Raw genomic sequence first — 25787 nt, 5'->3', positions numbered from 1 at the left:
ATTTCTGACCACTGTAAGAAATCAGTGTCTGGATATGGTGGCTCATGTCTGTAATCCTGGTACTTTGGGAGGCTGAGGTGAGCAGATTGCTTGAGTCTAAGAGTTCGAGAGCAGTGTGGTGAACATGGTGAAACCCTGTCTCTACAAAAACTACAAAAATTTTCCGGGTGTGGTGAGGCTGGGGTGGGAGGATCACCTGAAGCTGAGAAAGCTGAGACTGCAGTAGGCCATGATTGCACCACTGCATGGTAGCATGGGCAGCAGTGTGACCCTGTCTCAAAGAAACAAGGAAAAATCAGAAATTGTGTTAGGAATTCAGAAATCAAAGAGGCTTTATGTTGGCAGCTGATATCATCCATAACTGCCACCCTGGTTTTTCTGTTTATGGACCACTTGTGCCCCTTAAAGTGCATTGTAAGTCCCTAAGAGATGAAGACAGATTTTCTTTCTTTTTTTTTTTTTTTTTTGAGACGGAGTCTCACTTTTGTTGCCCAGGCTGGAGTGCAGTGGTGCAATATCGACTCACTGCAATTTCCGCCTCCTGGGTTCAAGCAATTCTCCTGCCTCAGCCGTCTGAGTAGCTGGGATTATAGGCATGCACCCCAACACCTGGCTAATTTTGTATTTTTAGTAGAGACAGGGTTTTACCACATTGGCCAGGCTGGTCTTGAACTCCTAAGCTCAAGTGATCCGCCCGCCTCAGCCTCCCAAAGTGCTGGGATTACAGGCATGAGCTGCTGTGCCCTGCCTTTGGTTTGGTTTTTATATATAACATGTATGTACAGAGTGTGTATGTACATTTTAATGAGAGGTATGTATTTTCCCAGGAGTAGAATGCAGTCAATCAAATTTACTACTTATCTACAAAGTAAAGAATCTGAAAATCATTTTAAATATCAGTTTGTACAATATTTGTCTTTGAACAAAAAGAAAAATATCAGTTTGGAGCATTACTTTCTAAATTCAGATATTAGGGCTTTTTTGTTTTTTTTTTTTAGACAGGGTCTCCCTCTGGCTGGAGTACAGTGGTGTTATGGGATCCTTGGAGTGTCACCTCACCAGCCAGAAACTTCTGTGACCAGTGGTGCCTTTGCCTGAGTTTTGCTTTGGCCTGCTAGGCTCATTCTACCCGCTCAGCCTGGCAGGCTGTGCTCGGCTCCTGCTACCAGTCTGAGTCCCACACTTGCCAAGGGAGAGCCAGTCATGGAGCGGTGAGGGGTGTGTTAGGGAATGTGGGGTCTGGCCACTGCGTACAACCAGGCACTCTGACTGTGGTGGGGTGGGCAGCTCCAGGTGCCAGTACTGGCACCAGCTCCTATGAGGCTGCGACTGAACCAGGGATATAATAAGCAGCTTCCACGGCTGACACCAGGGAACGCAGTGTGGTGCCTGGAAGCTTGGAGACTCCAGGAACTGCAGAGCCTTAAAAAGGGTGTCACAGCTCTGGCTTGGGGATTTCCTAGGTCTGGGGTCCCCAAAGGGCCACAGCTCTTCTATCCTCTTCTCTTGTTGCCTGTAACATTGTGGACAAGGGGTGTTTCAGCCCTGTTTGTGTTACAGCTCTTTTAGCCATGCCATTCACTGGGTCTTGGGTTCTTGTTCTGCATCCAGTAAGAATGAAGTACGCAAATAAGAGACAAGTGGAGAGTGAGCAAGACAAAAAGGAGCTTTATTGAGCAATAGAAGAACTCAGAGGAGACCTGTAGTGGGCAGCTCCTCTCTGTAGCCAGCGTGTCCCGATGAGTGTTCAGCTTTCAGCAAAGAGGGTAGCTCATCTCTGCAGCTGGTTGTCCCATCATTTCTTCAGCTTTCAGTAGGGAGGGTAGCTTTTCTCTGCTAGGCAGGTCATCCCGATGAATGTCCAGCTCTCAGCAGAGAGTAGTTCATCTCTGCAGCTGGTTGTCTGGTCATCTCTTCAGCCCTCAGCAGAGAGGAGACCTGGGGTGGGCAGCTCCTCTCTGCAACTGGTCTCCCATCATCTGGCTGAATCTGGGGCTCTTATGGGCCTCAGGGGAGGAAGTGCATGTGGAATGGTCCATGGGCAAACATGGGCAGGTGCCTGGAAAAGGCACCACAAGTTCCCACCCCAGTTGGCAGAATCAGAAGTCTGACGCCCAGGCTTCAGGCCCTCCCCGACTTGAAGGTGGTGCTTCACCAAGGACTCACCCACTCCTGCCCAGGAGCTTGTCTGCCTCCTGCTGCCGTTTATGGTGCCCAGGCTGTTTGTGCCAAGGAGTGTCTGTGGGCCAGCGCTGAGCTGCCCCCAGCACCCCCTTGGCCTCCCTTCTGTGCTCGTTGGCACCCAAAGTCCGCAGCAGGCCAAAGTGGCAGGGGGCTGGTATGTCAGCACTGCCCCGAGCATGCGCACACCCAGCCGGGTTGTGACAGACCTGGGGTTGGCCTCAACTTTGCCCTGTGAGTGGAACAGGCGCTGACAGTGAGGAGAGGCCAGGCAGTGGGAGCAGACACCTCCGAGCCTGCAGGGGCAAGGTGGGGCCTTCCCAGGTCCCCAAGAGTGCAGAGATGCCTGGATCTGCAGCTGTAACTTGAGCAGCTGTAGGCCCTGGGAGGGTGAGATTCCTGCATACCCCTGGCTCCCACTGGCTCCATGGAGCATGGCATATGCACATCGTGGGTCCACCTCTGCCTCAGGGCGCCTCTCTGCCTGCCCCTCAGTGCCTGACTTTACTGCTACCCTGCTGGCAGGCAACTCAGCGTGGCCCCATTGCAGTGGCTCCCAGGACAATGGGTGAGGTACAGGTGGCATGGTGGCCCTGACCAGCATCACACAAATGAACCTGACGCACCTGGGGTTGGCCTCACAAGTCCCAGCTGTACCCTTCAGCCAGGTGCTTGCAGACCCTTAAGATGGGGCAGGGAGCAAGGTTGTGGCTGTGGCGGAGCCTCCGGGCCTGGGAGTGGTTCCTGCCTCGCCCTGTGAGGGTGGGGGTGGCTCAGTTGGGTGCCCCTGGGACATGGGGCACAGGGAACCCACTGCCACCACTGCTGCTCCCACAGCCGCTTTTGCCACTACCGCTCATGCCTCTTCACTGCAGCTGATGTGATGGCAGCAATCACTCTAGATGGCCCGCCACTGCCATGAGTGGCTTGATCTTGCCTCACTGCAGCCTCAACCTCCTGGGAGCAAGCGATCCTCCCACCTCAGCTTCCTGAGTAACTGGGACTATGGACATGAACCACCATACCCGACTGATTTTTGTGGGTTTTTTTTGTAGAGACGGGGTTTCGCCATTTTGCCCAGGCTGGTCTCAAACTCTTGAGCTCAAGTGATCCACCCACATTGGCCTCCCAAAATGCTGGTATTACAGGCATGAGTGACCACACCTGGCCCCAGATTTTTTTTCTTTTTTGATTTTATGTCCCTTGAGTCATAATTTTTTCTCAGATTTTAGTATTAACAAGTAATAATTAGCAGGAATAATTTTAAAATGATTCAGTAGTTTTATAAAGCAAGAACAGAGATGGGCAGTGTAAATGTGGAAATGTATGGCACTTGTCCTTATTTGTCAGTAGGGGAAACAGACCAAATGGACCTAAAGGCAGTTCCCAGGGCCACAGATGGAGTATCATTGCTGGGGTAGGCTCCCTCCATCCAAGTATCCTAAGTCACTCCCTTTCACAGTAATTATTTGCATGTTTTAATAATTAATGGTGAAGATATTACTTAGCGATTTTATGACAGGAAAATAAATCTAGGGACCCCAAACTCATTAAGCCAAAGGGAAAAGTTAAGTTGGGAACTGGGTCCCACAAACCTGTCCCTTTTGGTTCCTAAATAAGATGGCTACAAGATGAAAAGCTACATGCGTCCCCGTATTTTGCCCACAAGCAAATTTCATAGTGAGCTCCAAGATCTTTACCCTGAGGTTTTCCTGCTAAAATTTCACTGTGGCAATGTAAATTGATAGCATATCCTTATAGGTGCAGTCACCCCCCTGCCTACCAGACACAAATGCATATCTGATTGTTCTCCTGCCCCATTTCGTCTGTGTTACCTTATGTAAAAGTGCCGTCTCTACAAAACAATAATAATAACAATCAAAAAATTAGCCAGGTGTGGTGGCACATGCCTGTAGTCCCAGCTACTCAGGAGGCTGAGGCAGGAAGATCACTTAAACCCAGGAGATTGAGGTTATAATGAGCCATGATGGAGCCACTGTACTCCAGCATGGGTGACAAAGTGAGAGGCTGTCTCTTAAAAAAATAAATAAATAAAATGTTCCCTTAAAAAGTAAAAAAAGTGCAGATTCACTGGGCCAGACAAAGGCATGAATGACTATTTTTCCTAACCCCCTTACATGAAAATTGTGTACTTCTCAGTAACCTGCCCTTTCCCCTTTACATTTGGAGCTCTCAAAATTATCTTCAGAGAAAGGCGTAGACCTGTCCTCCGGGCACATTTCCTTAACTTTGGCAAGTAAACCTGCTGGGATTACAGGTGTGCCCTACCATGCCTGGCTAATTTTTGTATTTTAAGTAGAGACAGGGTTTCACCACGTTAGCCAAGCTGCTCTTGAACTCCTGGCCTCAAGTGATCCGCCCACCTAGACCTCCCAAAGTGCTGGGATTACAGGCATGAGCCACCACACCCGACCTCTGCTTCATGTCTCTTAAATGAATCAATAGAGCAAAATCATTTTCTAAAATCGTACAAGAGATACATCAGATTTTGAAGCAGAAATTATCAAAGCTTTACTTTCCAGGCCCCTGCTCTTTGTCCTTCCTTTCTGCTGAAACCTGCTGTGGCCGTTTTTATGTTGTGTTGGTTGAGCTTCAGCCCTTTGGAAACCCTTTGCAGTTGTATTCTCCATCTGCATTCTTATTCAGTGTGGCTCTCAGTGAATCTTCTCAAATTTAGCAAACCTGCATCTTTCACATTTTAGGTGCATCTTCTGCATTTTAAATTAAGGTCTTCCCCCTTCATCCCGAATATCCTTAATCCTAAATAATTCGAGTTTCTTTACAATCCTTTTAGTCTTTTATATGCATTATTTATAGCACCTTGCACATTTTGCAGTTTATAACCTGCAAATGCCCATAGCTCAGTTTATTTATTCCCTGGACTTTGTCAGTTTTTAGTTAGCAAAATCAAAAATGAAGTTTTATAATTATATCAGGTTAGTGATTATTTTTTCACCTGTTGAATTCTTTTATCATGAATTATAGAAAATGGTTTACACTAAAGTCTAATGCTTAGTAAATTGCATCTTTTGAAATGAACTTATAAAGTGCATTCCCTGTATTTTAAGATTATTTGCCAATACTTAAAGTAGATTGACCAATTGAAATTATAATTGTTTTTAAGGTAATCTAGTATTGGAAAGACATGAAACTTTATAGGAAAGAAGGCAGATTAATAAATTAGCAGTGTTAGGTGAGATGCCCTGGGCTTCTCTGCAAGAGTATTAAGTTTAGTTGTGGCATAATAGCTTTGTGAAGTATTATTCTGTCTGAGGACAAAAAGCATGTTGGAAATAATTGATAAAAATGTTAATGTTTGGATAGAATAACTGATTTTCTGTCCTCAGTTATTGCACATATTTGTGTAGAGTGGTATTGTGACTAATTAATAATCATACAATGATTTTTGTGTTGGCAGAAAATAGTATCTAAACTTTGTATTACATTTACTTTATTGACCCTGTAAGAAGAGCCCAAAGAAGCCTAGTGTTTGAGGGTTCTCTTACTGTTGAATTGTGGCATTTGATCACTTGTAAATGACTCAGGGGGATTTTACTATTGAAAGATGTTGGCACCATTTTTCCACCTCATTCTTTTAACAATTTTGCTATTCCTGAAACCTGGTAGAAAACCATTATCTCGAAGAAAGTGTTCGTTTTCAAGTGAAGTATAAGATAAAGGGCTTCTTTGTATGTACATATTCTTGGAAGGAGGGAATTATTGCCTTTGTTGACCTAAAAGGAAGAGGCTGAAGCACAAAATATAATTTGAAGCGTTTACTTGGGCCAAAGTAAGGACAGCTGTCGAGAAGACTCAGACCCAAGTATCCTTGAATATGCACGGTCTTTGTTACAAACAGGTTTTTTGATTTTTTTTTTTTTTTTTTTTTTCCTTTTCAGGCAGGATGTGCTCTGTCACCCAGACTAGAATGCAGTAGCGTGATCTCAGCTCACTGCAGCCTCCATCTCCTGGGCTCAAGTGATCCTCCAGCCTCAACTTCCTGAGTAGCTGGGTCAACAGGTGTGCGCCACTATGCCTGGCTGATTTTTCAATTTTTTTGTGGAGACGGGGTTTCACCATGTTTCCCAGGCTGGTCTTGAACTCCTGACCCCAAGGTGATCCAAAGTGCTGAGATTACAGGTGTGAACCACCGCCTGTGACCACTAAATTTTTTTTTATAGAGATGAGGTCTTTTTGTCTAGACTGGATTACACCGGTGTAATCATGGCTTACTGCAGCCTCAATCTCCTACTTTGGCGTCCCAGTGTGTGCCACCATGGGCGTCTTTTTTTTTTTTTTTTTTAAACAGTTTCACTCTCGTCGCCCAGGCTGGAGTGCAGTGGTACGATCTCAGCTCACTGCAACCTCCACCTCCTGGGTTCAAGCAGTTCTTCTTCCTCAGCCTCCTGAGTAGTTGGGATTACAGGTGCCTGCCACTACACCCGGCTAATTAGTAGAGACGGGGTTTCACCATGTTGGCCAGGCTGGTCTCAAACTCCTGACCTCAGGTAATCTGCCGACCTCAGGTAATCTGCCTGCCTCAGCCTCCCGAAGTGCTGGGATTACAGGCGTGAGCCACCATGCCTGGCCTCTTTGGTTTTTTTTAAAGACAGCGTCTCACTCTGGTTGCCCAGGGTGGAGTCCAGTGGCATGATCTTGGCTCACTGCAGCCTGGCCCTCCCGGGCTCGGATCGTTCTTTCACCTCAGTCTCCTGAGTAGCTGGGACTACAGCCGTGTGCCACCATGCCTGGCTAATTTTTTGTATTTTTAGTAGAGACGGGGTTTTGCTGTGTTACCCAGGCTGGTTTCGAACTCCTGGGCTTAACCAATCCACTGGCCTCAGCCTCCCAGAGTGCTGGGATTACAGGTGTGAGCCACTTCACCTGGCCATAATTTTTAATTTTTTTTTTTTTTGTAGAGATGAGGTCTCACTATATTGCCCACGCTGGTCTTGAACTCCTGAGCTCAAGTGATCCTCCCACCTCAGCCTGCCAAAGTGCTAGAATTACAGGTGTGAGCCACTGCACCTGGCATAAATCATGATTTTTAAAAGCAAATAGTATCTCTTCAGAATGAAAAGAGTTAATATAATTTTAATGGCCATTGCATTAAGGCCAACTTTGTTGAATGACCAATTCACTGGAGATAAGACCCTGGCCAGTGCTGGAGGAAAGACTAGGCTGATTTTGTCACTCTGTGCCTGCCTTCTAATGCTGAAGATCGTTCTGTGATTCAGTAATAACAGTGTTTTTTCTTAGAATAACTAAAAATGCTTCAGTAGAGGAACTGAACCATAAGAAATGAGTTTTGGCTCAATTTTAGTTTAAATAGTAGTCATTGATCTAACACAGAATGACAGTAAATGCAGTGAGAGAAAGAGTGGAAAAATTGTTTTATTTTATTTATTTATTTTTTTGAGACAGCCTTGCACTGTCACTGTCACCCAGGCTGGAGTGAGTGGCGCAATCTCGGCTCACTGCAAGCTCCACCTCCCGGATTCACACCATTCTCCTGCCTCAGCCTCCCGAGCAGCTGGGACTACAGGCACCTGCCACCATGCTCGGCTAATTTTTTGTATTTTTAGTAGAGACTTGTTTCACCGTGTTAACCAGTATGGTCTCGATCTCCTAACCTTGTGATCCTCCTGCCTCGGCCTCTGAAAGTGCTGGGATTACAGGCGTGAGCCACTGTGCTTGGCCAAAAAGCTGTTTTCGATTCAAGAAAAATGTTACCTGTTTTAATTTTATAGATAAGTAAATTGACTACATAATTTATGTAACTTCACAGAGATACTTGCCTCACTAACTGATGGTTAATATGGGGATATTAAGATATTTATGATAGCGGTGCTTCTCAAAGTTTAATATGTACACTTACCACTTGGCAGTCTTACTACAATTCAGATTCCCATTCTGTAGATCTAAAAGTGAGGTTCTGGTTTCATTTGTAACAAGTTCCTAGGTGATACCAGTGTTGCTGGTCCCAGACCATACTTTGAGTAGCAAGGTACCATTGCTTTGATATGGTCATTTAGTTAGATGAATTGAACTCTGTAGACCAAACAGGACAGATTGACCACATGCAATATTTTATTTTCCCACTCTGTAGATGGGCTCACTGCTTATTAGAATGTGCTGCATTGTGTCCCTAGTGTCCGGTAGAATGTCTACCTAGTAGTAGAATCACAGAAGTTTTTGTCAGATAAATCAATGCTGGGTGTAGAGTGGGCAGTCCACAAATATAGTTCTTTCTTGACTAGCTAAGTATGTAAATCATGTATTAATACTTGTTAAATGACCAATGTTCAGGGGCGTTTTGTATTCTTAATTGATGTAGTTGTACATATTTAGGTGGTAATGTGATATTTTGATATTCATATACAATGTGTAATGATCAAGTCAGGGTAATTGCGATATCCATCACCTCAACCATTTATCATCTGTGTTGGGTACGTTACAGTGCTTCCAACTGTTTTGAAATAAACAATAAATTACTGTTAACTATAATTTTTCCTACTATACTGTTGAATACCAGAATATATTCCTTCTAACTGTATTTTTGTATCCATTAATCAACTTCTCTTCACCAAACCCCAGACTGATGTTTGAATTGCTTCTTTTTGCTCTAGGTGACTCTATTAAAAACAAATAATAGAACCAACCAAAAAACCACTTGCTAACAAAGTGGAAAGACAGACATAGCTTTGATCAGGTTATAAAAAATAGGTGTCAGCAGGTATGAAAATCAGTGTTCATTGGTTATTACGGCTTTATTTTGAATGATTTCTTTGTTTTACTTTTATAATAGTTTAACACATATTATGAAATATAACATTATGTCTTTAGGCTTGTGTTATCTGTTTTTAAAAATTAATAGACTTGAGTTTTTACATCACTTTTACGTTTACAGAAAAATTGAGCAGATAGTACAGAGATTCCATACTTAATCCCGCTCTCCTGCCCTCAGTCTTCCCTATTATTAACATTTTGCATTGGTGTGGTATATTTATTATAATTTATGAACCAGTATCAATACATTATTGAATAATCCATAGTTTATATTAAAATTAATTTTTTGTACAGTTCTGGGTTTGTTTTCCTTTTTTATAAAATGTAGAACCCTAGAGTTTCTGCGTTTGGACAAATGCATAATGTCCTGCTGTCCTGTATGCACCATTATAATATCATACAAAATAGTTTAACTGCTCTGAAAATCCCCATCTGTTCATTGGCGTGCTCCATCTGTTCATTGGAGTGCTCCATCTGTTCATTGGAGTGCTCCATCTCTCCTCAGCCTCTGGCAACCAGTGATTTTTTTACTCTGTGTAGTTTGGCATTTCCAGGATGTTATGTAGTTGGAATCATATAATATATAGCCTTTTCAGATTAGTTGCTTCAGTTAGCAATATACATATAAGGTGTTCCATATCTTTTTATGACTTGATAGTTCATTTCTTTTCCCTTTTAAAAATAATATTTATAGAGATGGGATCTCCTTGTGTTGCCTAGGCTGGTCTCAAACTCCCAGGGTCAAGCAATCCTCATGCCTTGCCCTCGCAAAGTGCTGGAATTACAGGCCTGGGCCACAGTGCCCACCTGGCTCATTTCTTTTTCTTGCTGAACGTTTCATTGTATGGATGTACTACAATTTGCTTATCCGTTTACCTGTTGAAAGACATCTTGGTTGCATTCATGTTTTGGCAGTTTAAGCTGCTATAAACTTTAGTGTGCAGGTTTTTGTATGGATAAAGATTTCCGGCTGGGCGCCGTGGCTCAAGCCTGTCATCCCAGCACTTTGGGAGGCCGAGACAGGCAGATCACGAGATCAGGAGATCGAGACCATCCTGCCTAACATGGTGAAACACTGTCTCTGCTAAAAAATACAAAAAAGAAAACTAGCCGGGCGAGGTGGCGGGCGCCTGTAGTCCCAGCTACTCGGGAGGCTGAGGCAGGAGAATGGCGGGAACCCGGGAGGCGGAGCTTGCAGTGAGGTGAGATCCGGCCACTGCACTCCAGCCTGGGTGACAGATTTAGACTTTGTCTCAAAAAAAAAAAAAAAAAACAGTTTCCAACTCATTTGGATAAATATTAATGATCTGTGATTGCTGGATTAGGTGGTAAGGTATGTGTAGTTTTCTAAGAAACTGTCAGAGTGGACTGTACATAGTGGCTCATGCCTGTAATACAAACACTTTGGGAGATACTGAGGTGGGAAGATTGATTGAAGCCAGGAGTTCAAGATGAGCCTGAGGCATGTAGTGAGACCCCATCGCTACAAAAACTTTAAAAAATTAATGGGTGTGGTGGTGCACACCTGTAGTTACAGCTCCTCAGGAGGCTACGGCGGGAAAATCACTAGAGCCAGAAGTTCCAGGCTGCAGGGAGTTATGAATGTGCCACTGCACTTCAGCCTGGGCAACAGAGTGAGATCCTGACTGTCTATCTCTCAGTCATTTATCAAAGTAAATAAAAAATAAGACTGTTATAGTGTCTCCCAATGTAGCTGTACAATTTTTCATTTCCATCAACAGTGAATGAGTTCTGGTTGTTCCACATCCTCTCTAGCATTTTCTGATGTCGGGGTTTTGGATTTTCACTATTTTAATAGGTATGTATTGGTATCTCATTTTAATTTATAATTCCCTAATGCTATATGATGTTGAGCATCTTTTCATATGCTTATTTGTCATCTGTATATTTTCAATGAGATATTTTCCCATTTGTAAACTGGGTCTTTTTTTTTTACTGTTGAGCTTCAGGGGCTCTTTGTATATTTTTGGTAACAGTCTTTTATCAGATATGTCTTTTGCAAATGTTTTCTCTCCACCTTTAGCCTGTCTTTTCATTCTTAATAGTGTCTTTTGCAGAGCAGAAGTTTAATGAAGTCCCACTTACCAATTTTTTAATGGATTGTGTTTTTGGTGTCATATCTAAAGTCAGTGCCAAAGGCAAGGTCAAGACCGCTGGAACTTCTTCCATGTTATCTTCTAGAGGTTTTATAGTTTTGAGTTTCACATTTAATTCCATGATCAATTTTGAGTTAATTTTTGTGAAGAGTGCAAGGTCTGTGTCTAGATTCTTTTTTAAGACTCTTCTATTGAATTGTCATTGCTCTCTGTCAAAAGATCAGTTAACTGTATTTGTGCGGATTTATTTTTGGACTCTGTTCCATTGGTCAACTTGTCTGTTCTTTCATAGATATCCTACTGTCTTGACTACTGTAGCTTTATAGTATCTAAAAGAGGTTGAGTAGTGTCAGACCTTCAACATTCTTCAATATTGTGTTAGCTATTCTGAGTCTTTTCACCTCTGTATAAACTTTAGAATTTATTTTTTGATACCCACAAAATAACTTGCAGAGATTTTGATTAGGATTGCATTGAATTTATAGATCAAGTTAGGAAAAACTAATACCTTGTCAGTATCGAGTCTTCCTATGCAAACACATGGAATATTTGTATGTGTATTGATTAACTTCATCAGAGTTTTATAACTTTCTTGGTATAGATCTTGTACATATATTGTTAGATTTATACCTAATTTTTGGTGTGCTAATAGAAATAACATCTGGAATTTTTTTTGAAATTAATGTGTTTTATTTTTTATTTATTTATTTATTTTTCAAGAGACAGAGTATTGCCCTGTCACCCAGGCTGGAGTGCAGTGGCCCAATCATAGCTCACTGCAACCTTGAACTCCTAGGTTCGAGTATTCCTGCCGCAGCCTCTGCCGTAGATAGGACTGCAGGCATGTGCTCCCATGAGGACTGCAGGCACGTGCTACCATGTCCAGCTAATTAAAAAAATTTTTTTGTACACATGATGTCCTACTGTGTTGCCCAGGTTGGTCTTGAACTACTGGGCTGAAGTGATTCTCCTGCCTCTGCCTCCCAGAGTGCTGAGATTGCCAGACATGAGCCACTGCACCTGGCCTGGAGGGGTGAGTGGGTGTGTGTATGCAAGTTCATTTTCTACATGGACAAATATGTCATCTGCAAGCACTGACAGTTTTACTTCCTTCTTCCCAGTCTACACATTTTGAATTTCCTTTTCTTTTGTTATTGTATTAGGTAAGACTTTCAGTACTATGTTAAATAGGAGTAGTAAAGGGGACATCCTTGCCTTTTGCCTCATCATAGTGAGAACACCATTAAATATATATAAATTTATATATATTTATATAAATACATTTATAAAAATATTTCTATTTATATATAAAAATATGTATTTTATATATGTTTATATATTATATATCATATGTATTTTTTATATATTTATATATAATATATATCATATTTTATATATATTTTTATATTATATATATCATATTTTATATATATTTATATATAATATATATATCATATGTATTTTATACATATATATAAATACTTTCTTACCATTAGGTATCATGTTAGCTCAAGGTTTTTTAATCAAGGTAAAGGAGGTTTTCCATTCCTAGTTTGCTGAGAGTTTTATGAATTGTTGGATTTTGTGAAATGCATTTTGGGCATCTGTTGATATGATCATGTGATTTTTCTTGTTTAGCCTGTTTTTGTAATAGATGACATTAATTGATTATTGAATGTTGAACTAGCCTTTTGTATACTTGGAATAAATCACATTCAGTTGTGGTATATAATTCTTTTTACATATTGTTGGACTTGCTAAATATTTTGTGGAGGATTTTTGTGTCGGTGCTAATGGGAGATGTCAGTCTGTAGTTTTTTTAAGACAAGGCCTCGCTCTGTTGCCTAGGCTGGCGGACAGTGGCACGATCAGGACTCACTACAGCCTTGACTTCACAGGGTCAAGCAAGTCTCCCACCACACCTGGCTATTTAAGAGAGTCTCGCTATGTTGCTCAGGCTGGCCTTGAATTCCTGAGTTCAAGTGATTCTCCCACCTAGGCTTTCTAAAGTGCTGGGGTTATAGGTGCGAGCCACCGTGCTCAGCCTGTAGTTTTTTCTTTCTTGTAATGTTTGTCTGTTTTTGCTATTAGGCTAAAGTTGGCCTCATAAAATGATTTAGGAAGTATTCCGTCTACTTCTGTTTTCTGGAAGAGATTTGAGAGAACTGGCATAATTTCTTCCTTAAATATCTGGTAGAATTTACCTATGAACCTATCTAAGCCTGATGCATTCTGTTTTGGAAGGGTATTAATTATTGATTCAATCGCTTGCGTGGATATAGGTCGGTTTAGATTACCTGTTGTTTCTACTGAATTTTTTTGTACATTTGTGTTTCATTTTCTTTTACTCACCATTATACTAATGAGGATGTTGTGACTGAGGAGTGTTAAAATCACCAACTCTGTGAACTTGCTTCCTTCTTTTAAAAAATTCTTTCCATTATAACTTAATGTACTTTGAAGTTCTGTTAGGTATGTTGTACACATATTGTTGTGTCTTCCTAATGAGTTGACTCTTTCGTCTTTATAAAATGTTCTGGGCTGGGCGCAGTGGCTCACGCCTGTAATCCTAAGTGCTTTGGGAGGCCGAGGCAGGTGGATTGTCTGAGCTCAGGAGTCCAAGACCACCCTGGGGGCAACATGGTGAAACCCTGTCTCTACTAAAATACAAAAAAATTAGTGAGACTTGGTGAGATTACACCTGTAATCGCTGCTACTTGGGAGGCTAAGGCAGGAGAATTGCTTGAACCCAGGGGGTGGAGGTTACAGTGAGCTGAGATCACACCACTGCACTCCAGCCTGAGTCATAGAGTGAGACTCTGTCTTAAAAAAAGAAAAAAAAAAGTTCTGCATTATCTCCAGTAATACTCTATATCTTACGGTCTACTCTTTGATATTAATATAGTCCCTCTACCCTTCTTATGCTTTACTGTTTGCTTTCAACTTATTTGTGTCTTTGTTTTCAATATTCATCTCTTCTAGGCAACATATAATTGTGGCTTCCTTTTTTATCCATTCCAACAACTCTACCTTTAAATTAAAGAGTTTAGTCCATTTATATTTCATATAATTCTTGACAAGGTTGGATTTAGGTCTATTTGTTTTCTGTTTATATCTTGTGTTTTGGTTTCCTTTTATTTATTTATTTTTTTTTCTTTCCTTTTTTTTGACATAGAAGTATGTATATGAAAATAGACTGTGGTTTTTACTTCTTTTTTCTCCTCTTCCTTTCCTGATTTCCTTTGGGTTAATTTAATAACTTGAACATATTGGGGCTTATAGCATACCTTCTTAAATTATTATTCTTTTAGTGGTTGCCATAGAGATTAAACCATACTTGAAGTTAATATTATACCACTCCATCTCTTTTTAAGAGACAGGGCTTTGTTCTTTCTCCCAGGTTAGAGTGCAGTGACTCAGTCATAGCTCACTACAGCCTCAAACTCCCTGAGTTCAAGTGATTCTTGTGCCTCAGCTTCCCGAGTAGCTGGGATTGCAGGCACGTGCCGCCACACTTGGCTAATTTTTGTATTTCTAGTAGAGACAGGGTTTTGCCATGTTGGCCAGGCTGGTCTCAAACTCCCAACCTCAAGTGATCCACCTCCACCTGCCTTGGCTTACCAAAGTGCTGGGATTACAGGCACAAGCCACTGCGCCCAGCCCATCTTATACTTAAGAACTCATATGTGTCTGTATAGATTCATCTCTATCCCTGTTCTTTATGCTGTAGGCTTCATATTTATTATAGTCAGATACACCTGTAATCTTTCCAGTAATCTTTATACCTTTATGAAAATCTGTATCATTTTCCTTCAATCTGAACACATTTTAAAGAACATTTCTTATGGTGTCCATCTGCTAGTAATGAGTTCTTTTAATTTAACTGTTTATTTTTTCTTTGTTCAGGAAGGATATTTTCTTGGAAATGGAATCCTGAGTTGACAGATGTTTTGTCGTGTTTTGTTTTTTTCCTCTTCTGTTCTCTGTTGTTTCTAGTTTGAAGTCAGCATTCACAGGTGTACTTGTTCCTCCTGTGTTATTTTTCTCTGGCTGTTTTCAGGAATTTCTCTTTTATTTTTTATTTTTAGTAGTTTGACTATAATATGGTAAACCTACTTGTGGGTAACTGCATTTATCCCCTTGAGGCTATTAGAGCTTCATACATATGTAGATTCTTCTTTAACCAAATTTGGGATTTTTCTTGTAATATTTTGTTCTGAGTCATTTTCTCTTCTCTGGAACTTCAATTCAATGTATGTTAAGACCTTTTGGCCAGGTACAATGGCTTACGCCTGTAACCCTAACACTTGGGGAGGCTGAGGCACTAGGATTGCTTGAATCCAAGAGTTTGAGACCAGCCTGGGCAATATAATGAGACCTCATCTCAGGTTGTGGGAGAAGACCTTTTAATATTGCCTCATGAGTCCCTGAGGCTTTCTTTTTTTTCCTATAAGATTGGATAATTTATCTTTATTTATCTTCAAGTTCATTGACTGTAATTACAACCATACTCTCTACCCATATAGCGAATTTTCTGTTCTAGAATTAGTTTCTGTTTTTTGAGATTTCCTGTTTATTCTTGATGAGTGTATTTCTTTTATGTCCAGTTAGCATTATAATATCTTCTTTGAAATATTTGTCTGTTAAATCCATATCTGTTTCATCTTGTGATTGGTCTTCATTGATTGCTTTTTTTAAAAAAAGTTTTTTATTTTTTTTTTTTTTTTTTTTTTTTGAGACAGAGTTCCTCTATCACCCCAGGCTGTAGTGCACAATCTGAATCTCAGCTCATTGCAACCTCTGCCTCCTGCCTCGGCCTCCCAAATAGCTGGGACTACAGGCATGCTCTGCCATACCTGGCTAATTTTTGTATTTTTAGTAGAAACGGTGTTTCACCATGTTGCCAAGGCTGGTCTCGAACTCCTGACCTCAAGTGATCTGCCTCCTTCGCCTCCCAAAGTGCTGGGATTATAGGCTTGATCCACCACACCTGCCCCATTGATTGCTTTTTGATGACTTTTGTTTTCCTATTTCTTTGTAGGTCTGTTAATCTTGGATTATATAATAGATATTGTGAATGATACATTGTAGAGCCTCTGGATTCTGTTATGTTCCCTCAGAGTGTTGATTTTTAGTCTTGTTTTCAGCAGTCAAGTTGATTGGATTCAGATGTCAAACTCTACCTCCTTTACAGAAGGCAGCAGATGAAATATTTATTGTTTTATCTGGATTGCTTAGTACCTGTCCTGTGCTTTTATAGTTCCAGTGATCAGCCAGAAATTTGAGTAGAGTTTATATATGAATTTGGAGTTCCTTCTTCTTAGGCTGTGTCCCTTTCAGCATTGTCCTCTGGCTTTCTAGCTGCTGTGGTTGTCCTGAGCTCTGTCCTCAGATTCTTCAAGCCAGCAAGATTGTGGGTTTCTGAGTTTTTAGCTGTACCTTTCCCCTTCTTTTGGCATCTACTGGGGCACACCCTCAGGCTGAAAGGCATGAATGAAAACACCACCTAAGCCAGGCACGGTGGCTCGCGCCTGTAATCCCAGCACTTTGGGAGGCCGAGGCGGGCAAATCACGAGGTCAGGAGATCGAGACCATCCTGGCTAACACGGTGAAACCCCGTCTCTACTAAAAATACAAAAAATTAGCCGGGCATGGTGGCAGGCGCCTGTAGTCCCAGCTACTCGGGAGGCTGAGGCAGGAGAATGGCGTGAACCTGGGAGGCGGAGCTTGCAGTGAGCCGAGATCACGCCACTGCACTGCAGCCTGGGTGACAGAGCAAGATTCCATCTCAAAAAAACAAACAACAAACAAACAAAAAAAACCACCTAGAGCCCTCCCTGCTTCCAAGGTATTGTTGATGTCCCTTCCATTTTATAGCTGTTTTGGTCACTCTGTAGTGCCTACAGGCAGTTGTTTTTTAATATTTTGCACCACAGTTTGTTATTTTTATCAGTGGCAAAAGTTGGTCTGATAGAACTGCTCAGCTAGTACTAGAGAGGTCGAAATTCTCCATATTAGCTTTAACAGCAGCCTTAAAATAACAGAATGATAGCTAATATTTGTTTGACACTTTTTTTTGTTATAAAAACACTTTAATGTAGATTGTCTGATTTATCATAATTGTTAATGATACAGTGCTGCTACATGTTGTGCCAAAAATCTGAACAGGAAATGAGTCTGAAGTCTCTTCAGCATGGTTACACGTATGAACTGATACAAAGCTAAAACGCAAATAAGTGGGGAGAAAGATAGTAGTGCAAACTATAGGTATGAAAGGGAATAGAAGAATTTTGTGCCTTTGGGGAGATGATACTGCCAGCAGGTAAATGGCGTCCGTGTATGCATATGTAAATTAATGTCTTTCTGTATTAGTTCTTTTCATTTGTTATTTTCATTTATTTACTTGCCTTTTGAGATGGAGTCTCACTCTGTCACCCAGGCTGGAGTGCAGTGGCGCAATCTTGGCTCACTGCAACCTCCGCCTCACCGGTTCAAGTGATTCTCCTGCCTCAGCCGCCCGAGGAGCTGGGATTATGGGTGCGTGCTACCAAGCCCAGCTGATTTTTGTAATTTTAGTAGAGATGGGGTTTCACCATGTTGACCAGGCTGCTCTCAAACTCCTGACCTCAAGTGATCTGCCTGCCTCGGCCTCCCAAAGTGCTGGGAGTACACGTGTGAGCCACTGTGCCTAGCTGCTGCTTGTTTTTTTTTGTTTGTTTTGTTTTGTTTTTGAGACAAGGTCTCATTTTGTCACCTAGGCTGCAGTTCTGTGGCACAGTCATGGCTCACTGCAGATCTGTCCTTCTGGGCTCAATTCTCATGCCTCAGCCTCCCATAGCTGGGACTATGAGCTAATTTTTACATTTTTTCTCCCACGAAATCATGCCTAAGATTAAATTATTGTTTTTTTTGAGATGGAGTCTCGCTCTGTTGCCAGGCTGGAGTGCAGTGGCGCAGTCTCGGCTCACTGCAACCTCCACCTCAATTGATTCTCCTGCCTCAGCCTCCCGAGTAGCTGGTACTACAGGCGCATGCCACTATGCCCAGCTAGTTTTTGTATTTTTAGTAGAGACGGGGTTTCACCACGTTGGCCAGGATCATTTAGATTACTTGACCTTGTGATCTACCCTCCTTGGCCGTGGGATTACAGGCATGAGCCACCATGCCCAGCCAATTATACATACATACAAGGTCTCACTACATTGCCCAGGCCTGTCTCAAACTCTTGGCCTCAAGCAATCCTCTTACCTTGGCCTCCCAAAGTGTTGGGATTACAGGCATGAGCCACTGCACCTGGCCTCATTCTTTTATAAAACTTTTATTTATAGTTTTAATAATGTTTATCACAGTTTGGAATTCTTTGTCTCTAAAAGAACCATTGGGAAAAGAATAATTTTTTATAAAATTTAAATTATTTAAAAATTATTTTCTGTTTATTCACTACACTATAAGCTCTGAGGACCAGGACCATGTTTTTGTATGTCCAGCTCCTAGGCCACCGCCTGACATGATTTTGAAGGAGGTGACAGGTAGAAATTAAAGAAATTTATTGGAAATGTTCCATATTCGGATGATTTTCATTCTACTAGATAGTAGAAACATTTTGGGGCTGGGTACAGTGGCTCACACCTTTAATCCCAGCACTTTGGGAGGCCGAGGCGGGTGGATCTCTTAAGCCAAGGAGTTTGAGACCAGCCTGGGCAACATGGTGCCCAGGCTCTACAAAAGAAAAAAAAAAAAATACAAAAACTAGCCAGGTGTGGTGGTGTGCGCCTGTAGTCCCAGTTACTTGGGAGGCTAATGCAGGAGAATCACTTGAGCCTAGGAGGTGGAGGTTGCAGTGAGCTGAGATCACACCATTGTACTCCAGCCTGGTTGACAGGAGTAAAATCCTGTCTCAGAAAACAAAAAAAGGAAAATAAAAAAATGGAAGAGTTAAGGCTGAGCTCAATACTTTGAGTCTCAAAAGAAATATTCAGGCAGTGGTCTTGAGTAGTGAGACACCTGAAGTATGGAGATAGTGATGAAAAGCAGTCAGTGCTTTTCGTTCCCTCTTGCTTCTGTGTTTTAGGGTTCCAAGGCCCTGACATAATAGGGAGAATTCAGAGCAAGTATTTATAGGTTATTAGAATTGATTTTCTTAGTTGTTGTGAAACTGTCTTGTTCCGCAGCTCTTGGATAAGCACAAGAATACAGAGAGCATGGTGGAGCTTCTGGACTTGTATCAGATGGAGGATGAAGCCTACAGCAGCCTTGCAGAAGCTACAACTGAACTCTATCAGTATTTACTACAGCCATTCCGAGACATGAGAGAACTTGCCATGCTACGAAGACAGCAGATCAAGGTATTTTTTATTATTATTATTAATCCTAACTAGTAGCCTGCCTGTTTCATAGTTCTCAGCCTGAAAGGCCATGCGTTATCCACTAGAGGAACTTAAAAAAAAAAAAAAAAGGTCCTTGGTCCTATTTCTGTGAAGTTTCTTGTTTGGTAGATTAGGGTTGTAGCCTGAGCATCCATTCTAAAGCACCTCAAAAGGCAGTTCTGCTTAGTAGCCAGGGTTGAGGATAGCCCAGAAAGTAATGTGTTCAAGTTAGCACAAAGTTGTAAATACATTGGGAGGATCCCTATTTTCTCCCTTTCCTGCACTTTCCTTCCTTCTCTAGTCATGTCTCCTCTTTAATGTTTTGGAGACTGTGTAGTCTTAGACTTCATTACCAGAAATTTTGGGCAGGCTGAGCGTGGTGCCTCACAGCTATAGTCTCAATATTTTGGGATGCTGGGGCAAGAGGATCACTTGAGCTCCGGAGGTTGAGACCAGCCTGGGCAACAGAGGGAGAACCCGTCTCTACAAAAAAAAAAAAAATCAAACTAGCTGAATGTGGGGGTGCATGCCTATAGTCCCAGCTACTCACGAGGCTGAGGTGGGCGGAAGATTGCTTGAACCCAGGAGGTGGAGGCTGCAGTGAGCCATGATTGAGCAATACCTTGTCTCCAAGGGGGAACAAAAAAAGTTTTGAGAACATTTATTTTTTTTTTTGAAATGGGATCTCGCCATATTGCCCAGGCTGGTCTCTAACTCCTGGGCTCAAGCGATCTGCCCATCTCAGTCTTCCAAAGTTCTGGGACTACAGGCGTGTGAGCCACCACACCCATCTAGTTTTGGGAACATTTCTTTTAGAAGAACTTGTTAGGAGAGTTTAAAGTTTTTAATGACAGAACTTTAAATACATGATTTTTTTAGTAGTATGTGAAGAAGTATATTACAAAAAATTTTTCGGCGGGTGCAGATCATGCCTATAATCCCAGCACTTTGGGAGGCCGAGGCAGGCAGATCACCTGAGGTCAGGAGTTCAAGACCAGCCTAGTCAACATGGTGAAACCCCCGTCTGTACTAAAAATACAAAAATTATTTGGGTGTGGTAGTGCATGCCTGTAGTCCCAGCTACTTGGGAGGCTGAGGCAGGAGAATCACTTTAACCTGGGAAGTGGAGGTTGCAGGGAGCCGAGATTGCACCACTGCACTCCAGCCTGGATGACAGAGCAAGACTCTGTCTCAAAAATAAAAATAATTTTTTCCCCCACAACATGGGTGAAAAAGCATTTTTTGAGGCAAGCATTTAAGGGTTTGATTTTATAGCTGACCTTAAATGTTATGTGTAATTCACATATAAATGTGGCTGAACTAGAACTTTAAAATTGTCTTTTTACATAATAGGTTAAATTGGAATATCATTATGTAAGATTGAGTATTTGAGAAAATTAGCAGTTACTTTGAGAACCTTATGCATGGGGACAGGGATGAGTATATTTGAGAATGTATGAGAAAATAAGGTTGTCTGTGTGTCTTATTTTCTCTTTACTAATGTATCAGGGTGGAGAGTAGGACAGTCACACGACTCAGACATACTCCTTTATCAGTACCTTTGAAAAATACTGTGCTGTCAGCTTTTTGCGGGGTGGGGGGGTGGTTTGTTTTGGTCAGTTTTATCATAAATTCGGCATTTGGGTTAAAACGGCAACATGGAACAAATAATTTTTAGACACCAGAAATTCCTGTTTCTTTCTTTTTTTTTTTTGAGACAGCGTCTTTGTCACCCGGGCTGGAGTACAGTGGCATGATGTCAGCTCACTGCAGTCTCGACATCCTGGGCTCAAGCAGTCTTCCCACCTCAGCCCGACAAGTAGCTGGGACTATGGGTGCATGCCATCACGCCCAGCTGTTTTTTGTCGTAGTTTTTGCAGAGATGGAGGTCTCCCTCTGTTGCCCAGGCTGGTCTCGAACTCTTGAGCTCAAGCAGTCTGCCCTCCTTGGCTGCCCGAAGTGCTGGGATTATAGGCATGAGCTACTGCCCAGCCTAGAAATTCCTGTTTCTTTAAATGAATTATAGATGGTTGTCTGCTAAGAAGTTGACTAGAAGTCCAGGAATAAACTGGACGATATGGACACCCACCTACTTTAGACTGCTGCATTGTTTAACAGACATAATCTCTATAGCACAGCACTGACTATTCAGAACCTGTACATACACATTCTTTTATATAATTATATCATGATTTGCATTGGGTATTAATATTAGCAAATTGGTTGACCCTACTTGTCAGCCTGTATTGTCCACTAGCATCACTTAACTGCTACATTTTTCCTGGGAAGTAGAGTGTAGGTAAAGAGGAACAGAAAGCATATTTTGAACATTTGTGTCTTTTCTGATGGTAAAAATGGTATTTCACTGCATTTCTTTTTCTGAGACATTGAGAAAATGCCCCATCAATCATGACTATTATTTTATTCTTGATCCTACTTGTGAATTGCAAATTTAAGTTTTTGTTAGTCAACAGCTAGATTTAGTTAGCAGCTCATACATTGCATTAGAATGAGTGTGTTGTATTGCTTTTAAAAAGATCCGCTAATTTAATTATCACACAACCTTGCAAGTTGGGTACTCTTTTTTTTTTTTTTTAAGTTCAGCTTTTTATTGAACACGTTATAAAAGAGATTTAGTCAAAAAGACCAAAGCCCATGTCATCATCAGACTCCTCGGATTCTTCTTTCTTTGCTTCCACTTTCTTCTCCTCAGCTGGAGCAGCAGCAGTGGAGGGGGCAGGACCTCCTGCTGGGGCAGCACCAGCTGCTGGAGCAGGTCCACCAGCCCCGACACTGCAGATGAGGCTCCCAGTGTTGACATTGGCCAGGGCCTTTGCAAACAAGCCAGGCCAAAAAGGTTCAACATTCACATCAGCTGCTTTAATGAGGGCATTGATCTTATCCTCCGTGACGGTCACGTCATCGTCATGCAGAATGAGGGCCGAGTAGATGCAGGCGAGCTCGGAGACGGAGGCCATAGTGCAGGCAAGTGTGGAGCTGGCGCTGCCAGATGCGGTGCTAGTCGCCGGATGAAGTGAGGCCCTCACTCCAGTGCGGCCTTAGCTTACTCGGAAGGACCGAGCACCTTTGCAACAGCTGAGGAAAGGGGTCGGGTACTCTTATTATTTGTATTTTCCTACTTCATGGATAAGAAAACTAATACTGGGATAATTATGTACTTGTTCACAGCTAATTTGTGAGTGGTAGAACTGATACAGTACTCAAATCAGGCATTTCTGATTCCAAAGGTTTGTTTTTTTTTTTTTAACTGCATTACTGGTTACTTGTTACTTTTAAGTTAAAAAAATCTACTCAGATTTTTTAGATCTGGAGGAGCTAAAAAAAAAAAGCAATTATAATTGATTTAGCAAAGTAATTGTTTTAAGTATTACTAAGATCTATTAGTAATAGAAAAAAAAATAATTTTTATTTTTTTACCTTTAAAACCTTTTTGTTAAAAACTGAAACGCAATCACACATTAACCGAGGGCCTACCCAGGATCAGGATCATCGAGATGTCACTAGACCAATCAAACAGATTTTTCAGCTCCAATATAATTTTATCAAACCCCCATTGTATATGTGTTTCATTGTTGACTGAAACATCATTACGCAGCACGTGACTACAATGGAATAATTTTCAGCAATGCAAAGGAGTGAACTGATAGATACAGCATGGGTAAATCTTAAAATCATGCTAAGTCAAAGAAGCCAAATACAAAAGAATATATTATGTATAAAGGGGGATGGACTTAGAAGGGGCAGGAAGAATCTTTTGGAGTTATGGAAATGGTCAGTATTTGATTAATGTTGTTTCAGAGGTGTATACAGCTGTCAAAACTCATTGAGTTGACCACTCCAAATGGATTCACTTGGTTGTATATAAATTAAGCTATAGTAAAATTGCTTACAGAAAATATGCTGAGGAAAAGACACATAACACAAAGAGCATAAACTTTGTGATACCTTTATTTGAAATTCTAGGCCGCGCATGGTGGCTCACGCCTGTAATCCCAGCACTTTGGGAGGCCGAGGCGGGCAGATCACAAGGTCAGGAGATGGAGACCATCCTGGCTAACACGGTGAAACCCCATCTCTACTAAAACTACAAAAAAATTAGCCAGGCATGGTGGCGGGCTCCTATAGTCCCATCTACCCCAGGGACTGAAGCGGGAGAATGGCATGAACCTGGGAGGTGGAGCTTGCAGTGAGCCGAGATCACGCCAATGCACTCCAACTTGGGAGACAGAGTGAGACACTGTCTCAAAAAATAAAAATTAAATAAATTCTAGAAATGATCATTTTGATCTGTACTGAGAGAAAGCTAAATAATTGTTGCCTGGGGTGGTTTAGGGGAAATTAACAGGGAGCAGGCACCACAGACTTCTTTGGGGTGACTCTTTAAATCTAGATTTTAGTGGGAAAAATGAATGTATAAATTTGTCAAAATCAGTCACAATTTATACTCACAGTGTTGCCTTTTGTTTGCAACTTGTATCTCAATAAAGGTGGTTTTTTTAAAAAAAAAGTTAAATATGAAGACTGTACACACTTATATAAGAAGCACACAAAATGGGGTGATTAAAGATATGTAAGAAGAGGGACTATCTAGCGCTTCACTATTGAAGAATGAACAAGAATTTTCAGTAGGAAGTGGGTATGTTACAATCTCTGTCAGAGATTGGAATGGAGAATATTCCTGATGAAGAGATGTACAAAGAGGAATGGTTTAGTGCTTATACTTAGTGCTTGTGTTTTAACCAGGCAGTGTGGTATTGGCACTAACTTAATTGAATCGTCACACCAATCCAGCACCGTTGATGGTTGCCAGAAAGTAGCATGGTTGGGATTGAACACACGTGTTTGGAAGCAAAACCTGCTGTTACCCACAGGGTGTGAATTGTTTGGTAAGCTTTTAGTCTAAGGATTTATAGGCGATAAGAGGAAAGATGGTTGAAATGTTATATCTATGGACAGTTGTGTCTGTTGGGTTCTAATCAAAATATCAAACTGGTTATTTCAACAGAGAATCATAATAATGACTATTATTATTTTGAGATGGAGTTTCACTCTTATTGCCCAGGCTGGAGTGCAATGGTGCGATCTCACCGCAACCTCTGCTTCCTGGGTTCAAGCAATTCTCCTGCCTCAGCCTCCCGGAGTTGCTGGGATTACAGGCATGCACCACTATGCCTGGTTAATTTTGTATTTTTTAGTAGAGAGTGGGTTTCTCCATGTTGGTCAGGCTGGTCTCGAACTCCTGACCTCAGGTGATCCACCCGCCTCTGCATCCCAAAGTGTTGGGATTACAGGTATGAGCCACTGCACCCAGCCGTCAACAGAGAGAATTTAATATAAAGAATTTGTTAACTAGGTATAAAGTTGTTAACCAAATAATTGACCTTTTCTCTTTATGAAGAGCTTGATTTCCAATGGCTTCATTAACCTAGGTATTAAACTATGATAGGAAGGAAGAGAACTTGACATCCCAAGTGTATAATGTATTTATATTTGTTTTTACATTTAATATTTATGATATTAACATAATATCTCACCTGTTAAGCATTAAGCAGCTCCTGCCTACCCAGCATTATTTTAGGCCTGGAAGTCTTTCTGAGATAGACACCCCTTTAGGGAGCTCACAGATTCTAAGTCTACCATATTGGGTCTCAAAAATGTGATCCCCTGACTAGCAGTGTCAGTATAACCTGGAACCCTGTTAGAAATACAGATTCTTGGGCTTCACCTCATATCTTCTCTACTGAAACTCTAGGAATGGACCTCAGCAGTCTTTGTTTTGATAAGCTTTCCGGGTGATTATGATACACACTTAAGTTTGAGAACCACTAGCCTAATAAAATAGGACTTGAAACAACTTGGGGATTTAGCATACTGAACTGAAGGTTACAATTTTTCTGGGTGTGAGTTTTTCTGGGTCTTACCAGTTGACTGCAGTATTAAATCTGTGAAACTTCAAAAGTCAGTTAAAAAATAGCATTAAAAAGCACAGAAAGCATGTTTGTGTTCTTTGTATTTGTAGCTATAAACACATTGTGAAGGTAAAGATACTAATCCAACAACAAGGTACAAGTTACTTTCAAATGAAAGTAAAATGAAGTTGAACCTTTAGATTTTTAAATCCAGTGTCTTTAGTGCGTCAGAGCCAGTTGGCCTGTACCCATCATCTTGATCAACCATAAGCACTTCAGATTGTCCAACTTATTTTTAAATACTTCCTGAAAGTAAATAAGCTAGAAACTGGAAGGCACTTGCAGTTCTTTCTCTTGTAGTGAGTCACCTCATTTTGCCAATT

General features: G+C 41.4%; 2 protein-coding genes across 2 annotated transcripts in view; one reads left to right on the top strand and one right to left on the bottom strand.

Annotated features, from left to right (window-relative positions):
• The window catches only part of JMY (junction mediating and regulatory protein, p53 cofactor), an 86743-nt gene that overhangs the window by 20488 nt on the left and 40468 nt on the right, over positions 1-25787 (top strand). The window contains exon 2 of the mRNA XM_050795648.1: positions 19280-19453. Coding sequence (XP_050651605.1) covers positions 19280-19453 — 174 coding nt within the window. The remainder of the gene's footprint in view (positions 1-19279; positions 19454-25787) is intronic.
• On the bottom strand, positions 22074-22659 carry LOC126957628 (60S acidic ribosomal protein P1-like). Its single transcript, XM_050795746.1, has one exon. The coding sequence runs from the start codon at positions 22450-22452 to the stop codon at positions 22108-22110; it is 345 nt and encodes a 114-aa protein (XP_050651703.1). The 5' UTR covers positions 22453-22659; the 3' UTR covers positions 22074-22107.

Source organism: Macaca thibetana, chromosome 6 (assembly GCF_024542745.1).
Source record: "Macaca thibetana thibetana isolate TM-01 chromosome 6, ASM2454274v1, whole genome shotgun sequence".
Lineage (NCBI taxonomy): Eukaryota > Metazoa > Chordata > Mammalia > Primates > Cercopithecidae > Macaca > Macaca thibetana.
The sequence above is the reverse complement of the archived record's forward strand: the minus strand, read 5'-3'. Positions and strand labels throughout refer to the sequence as shown.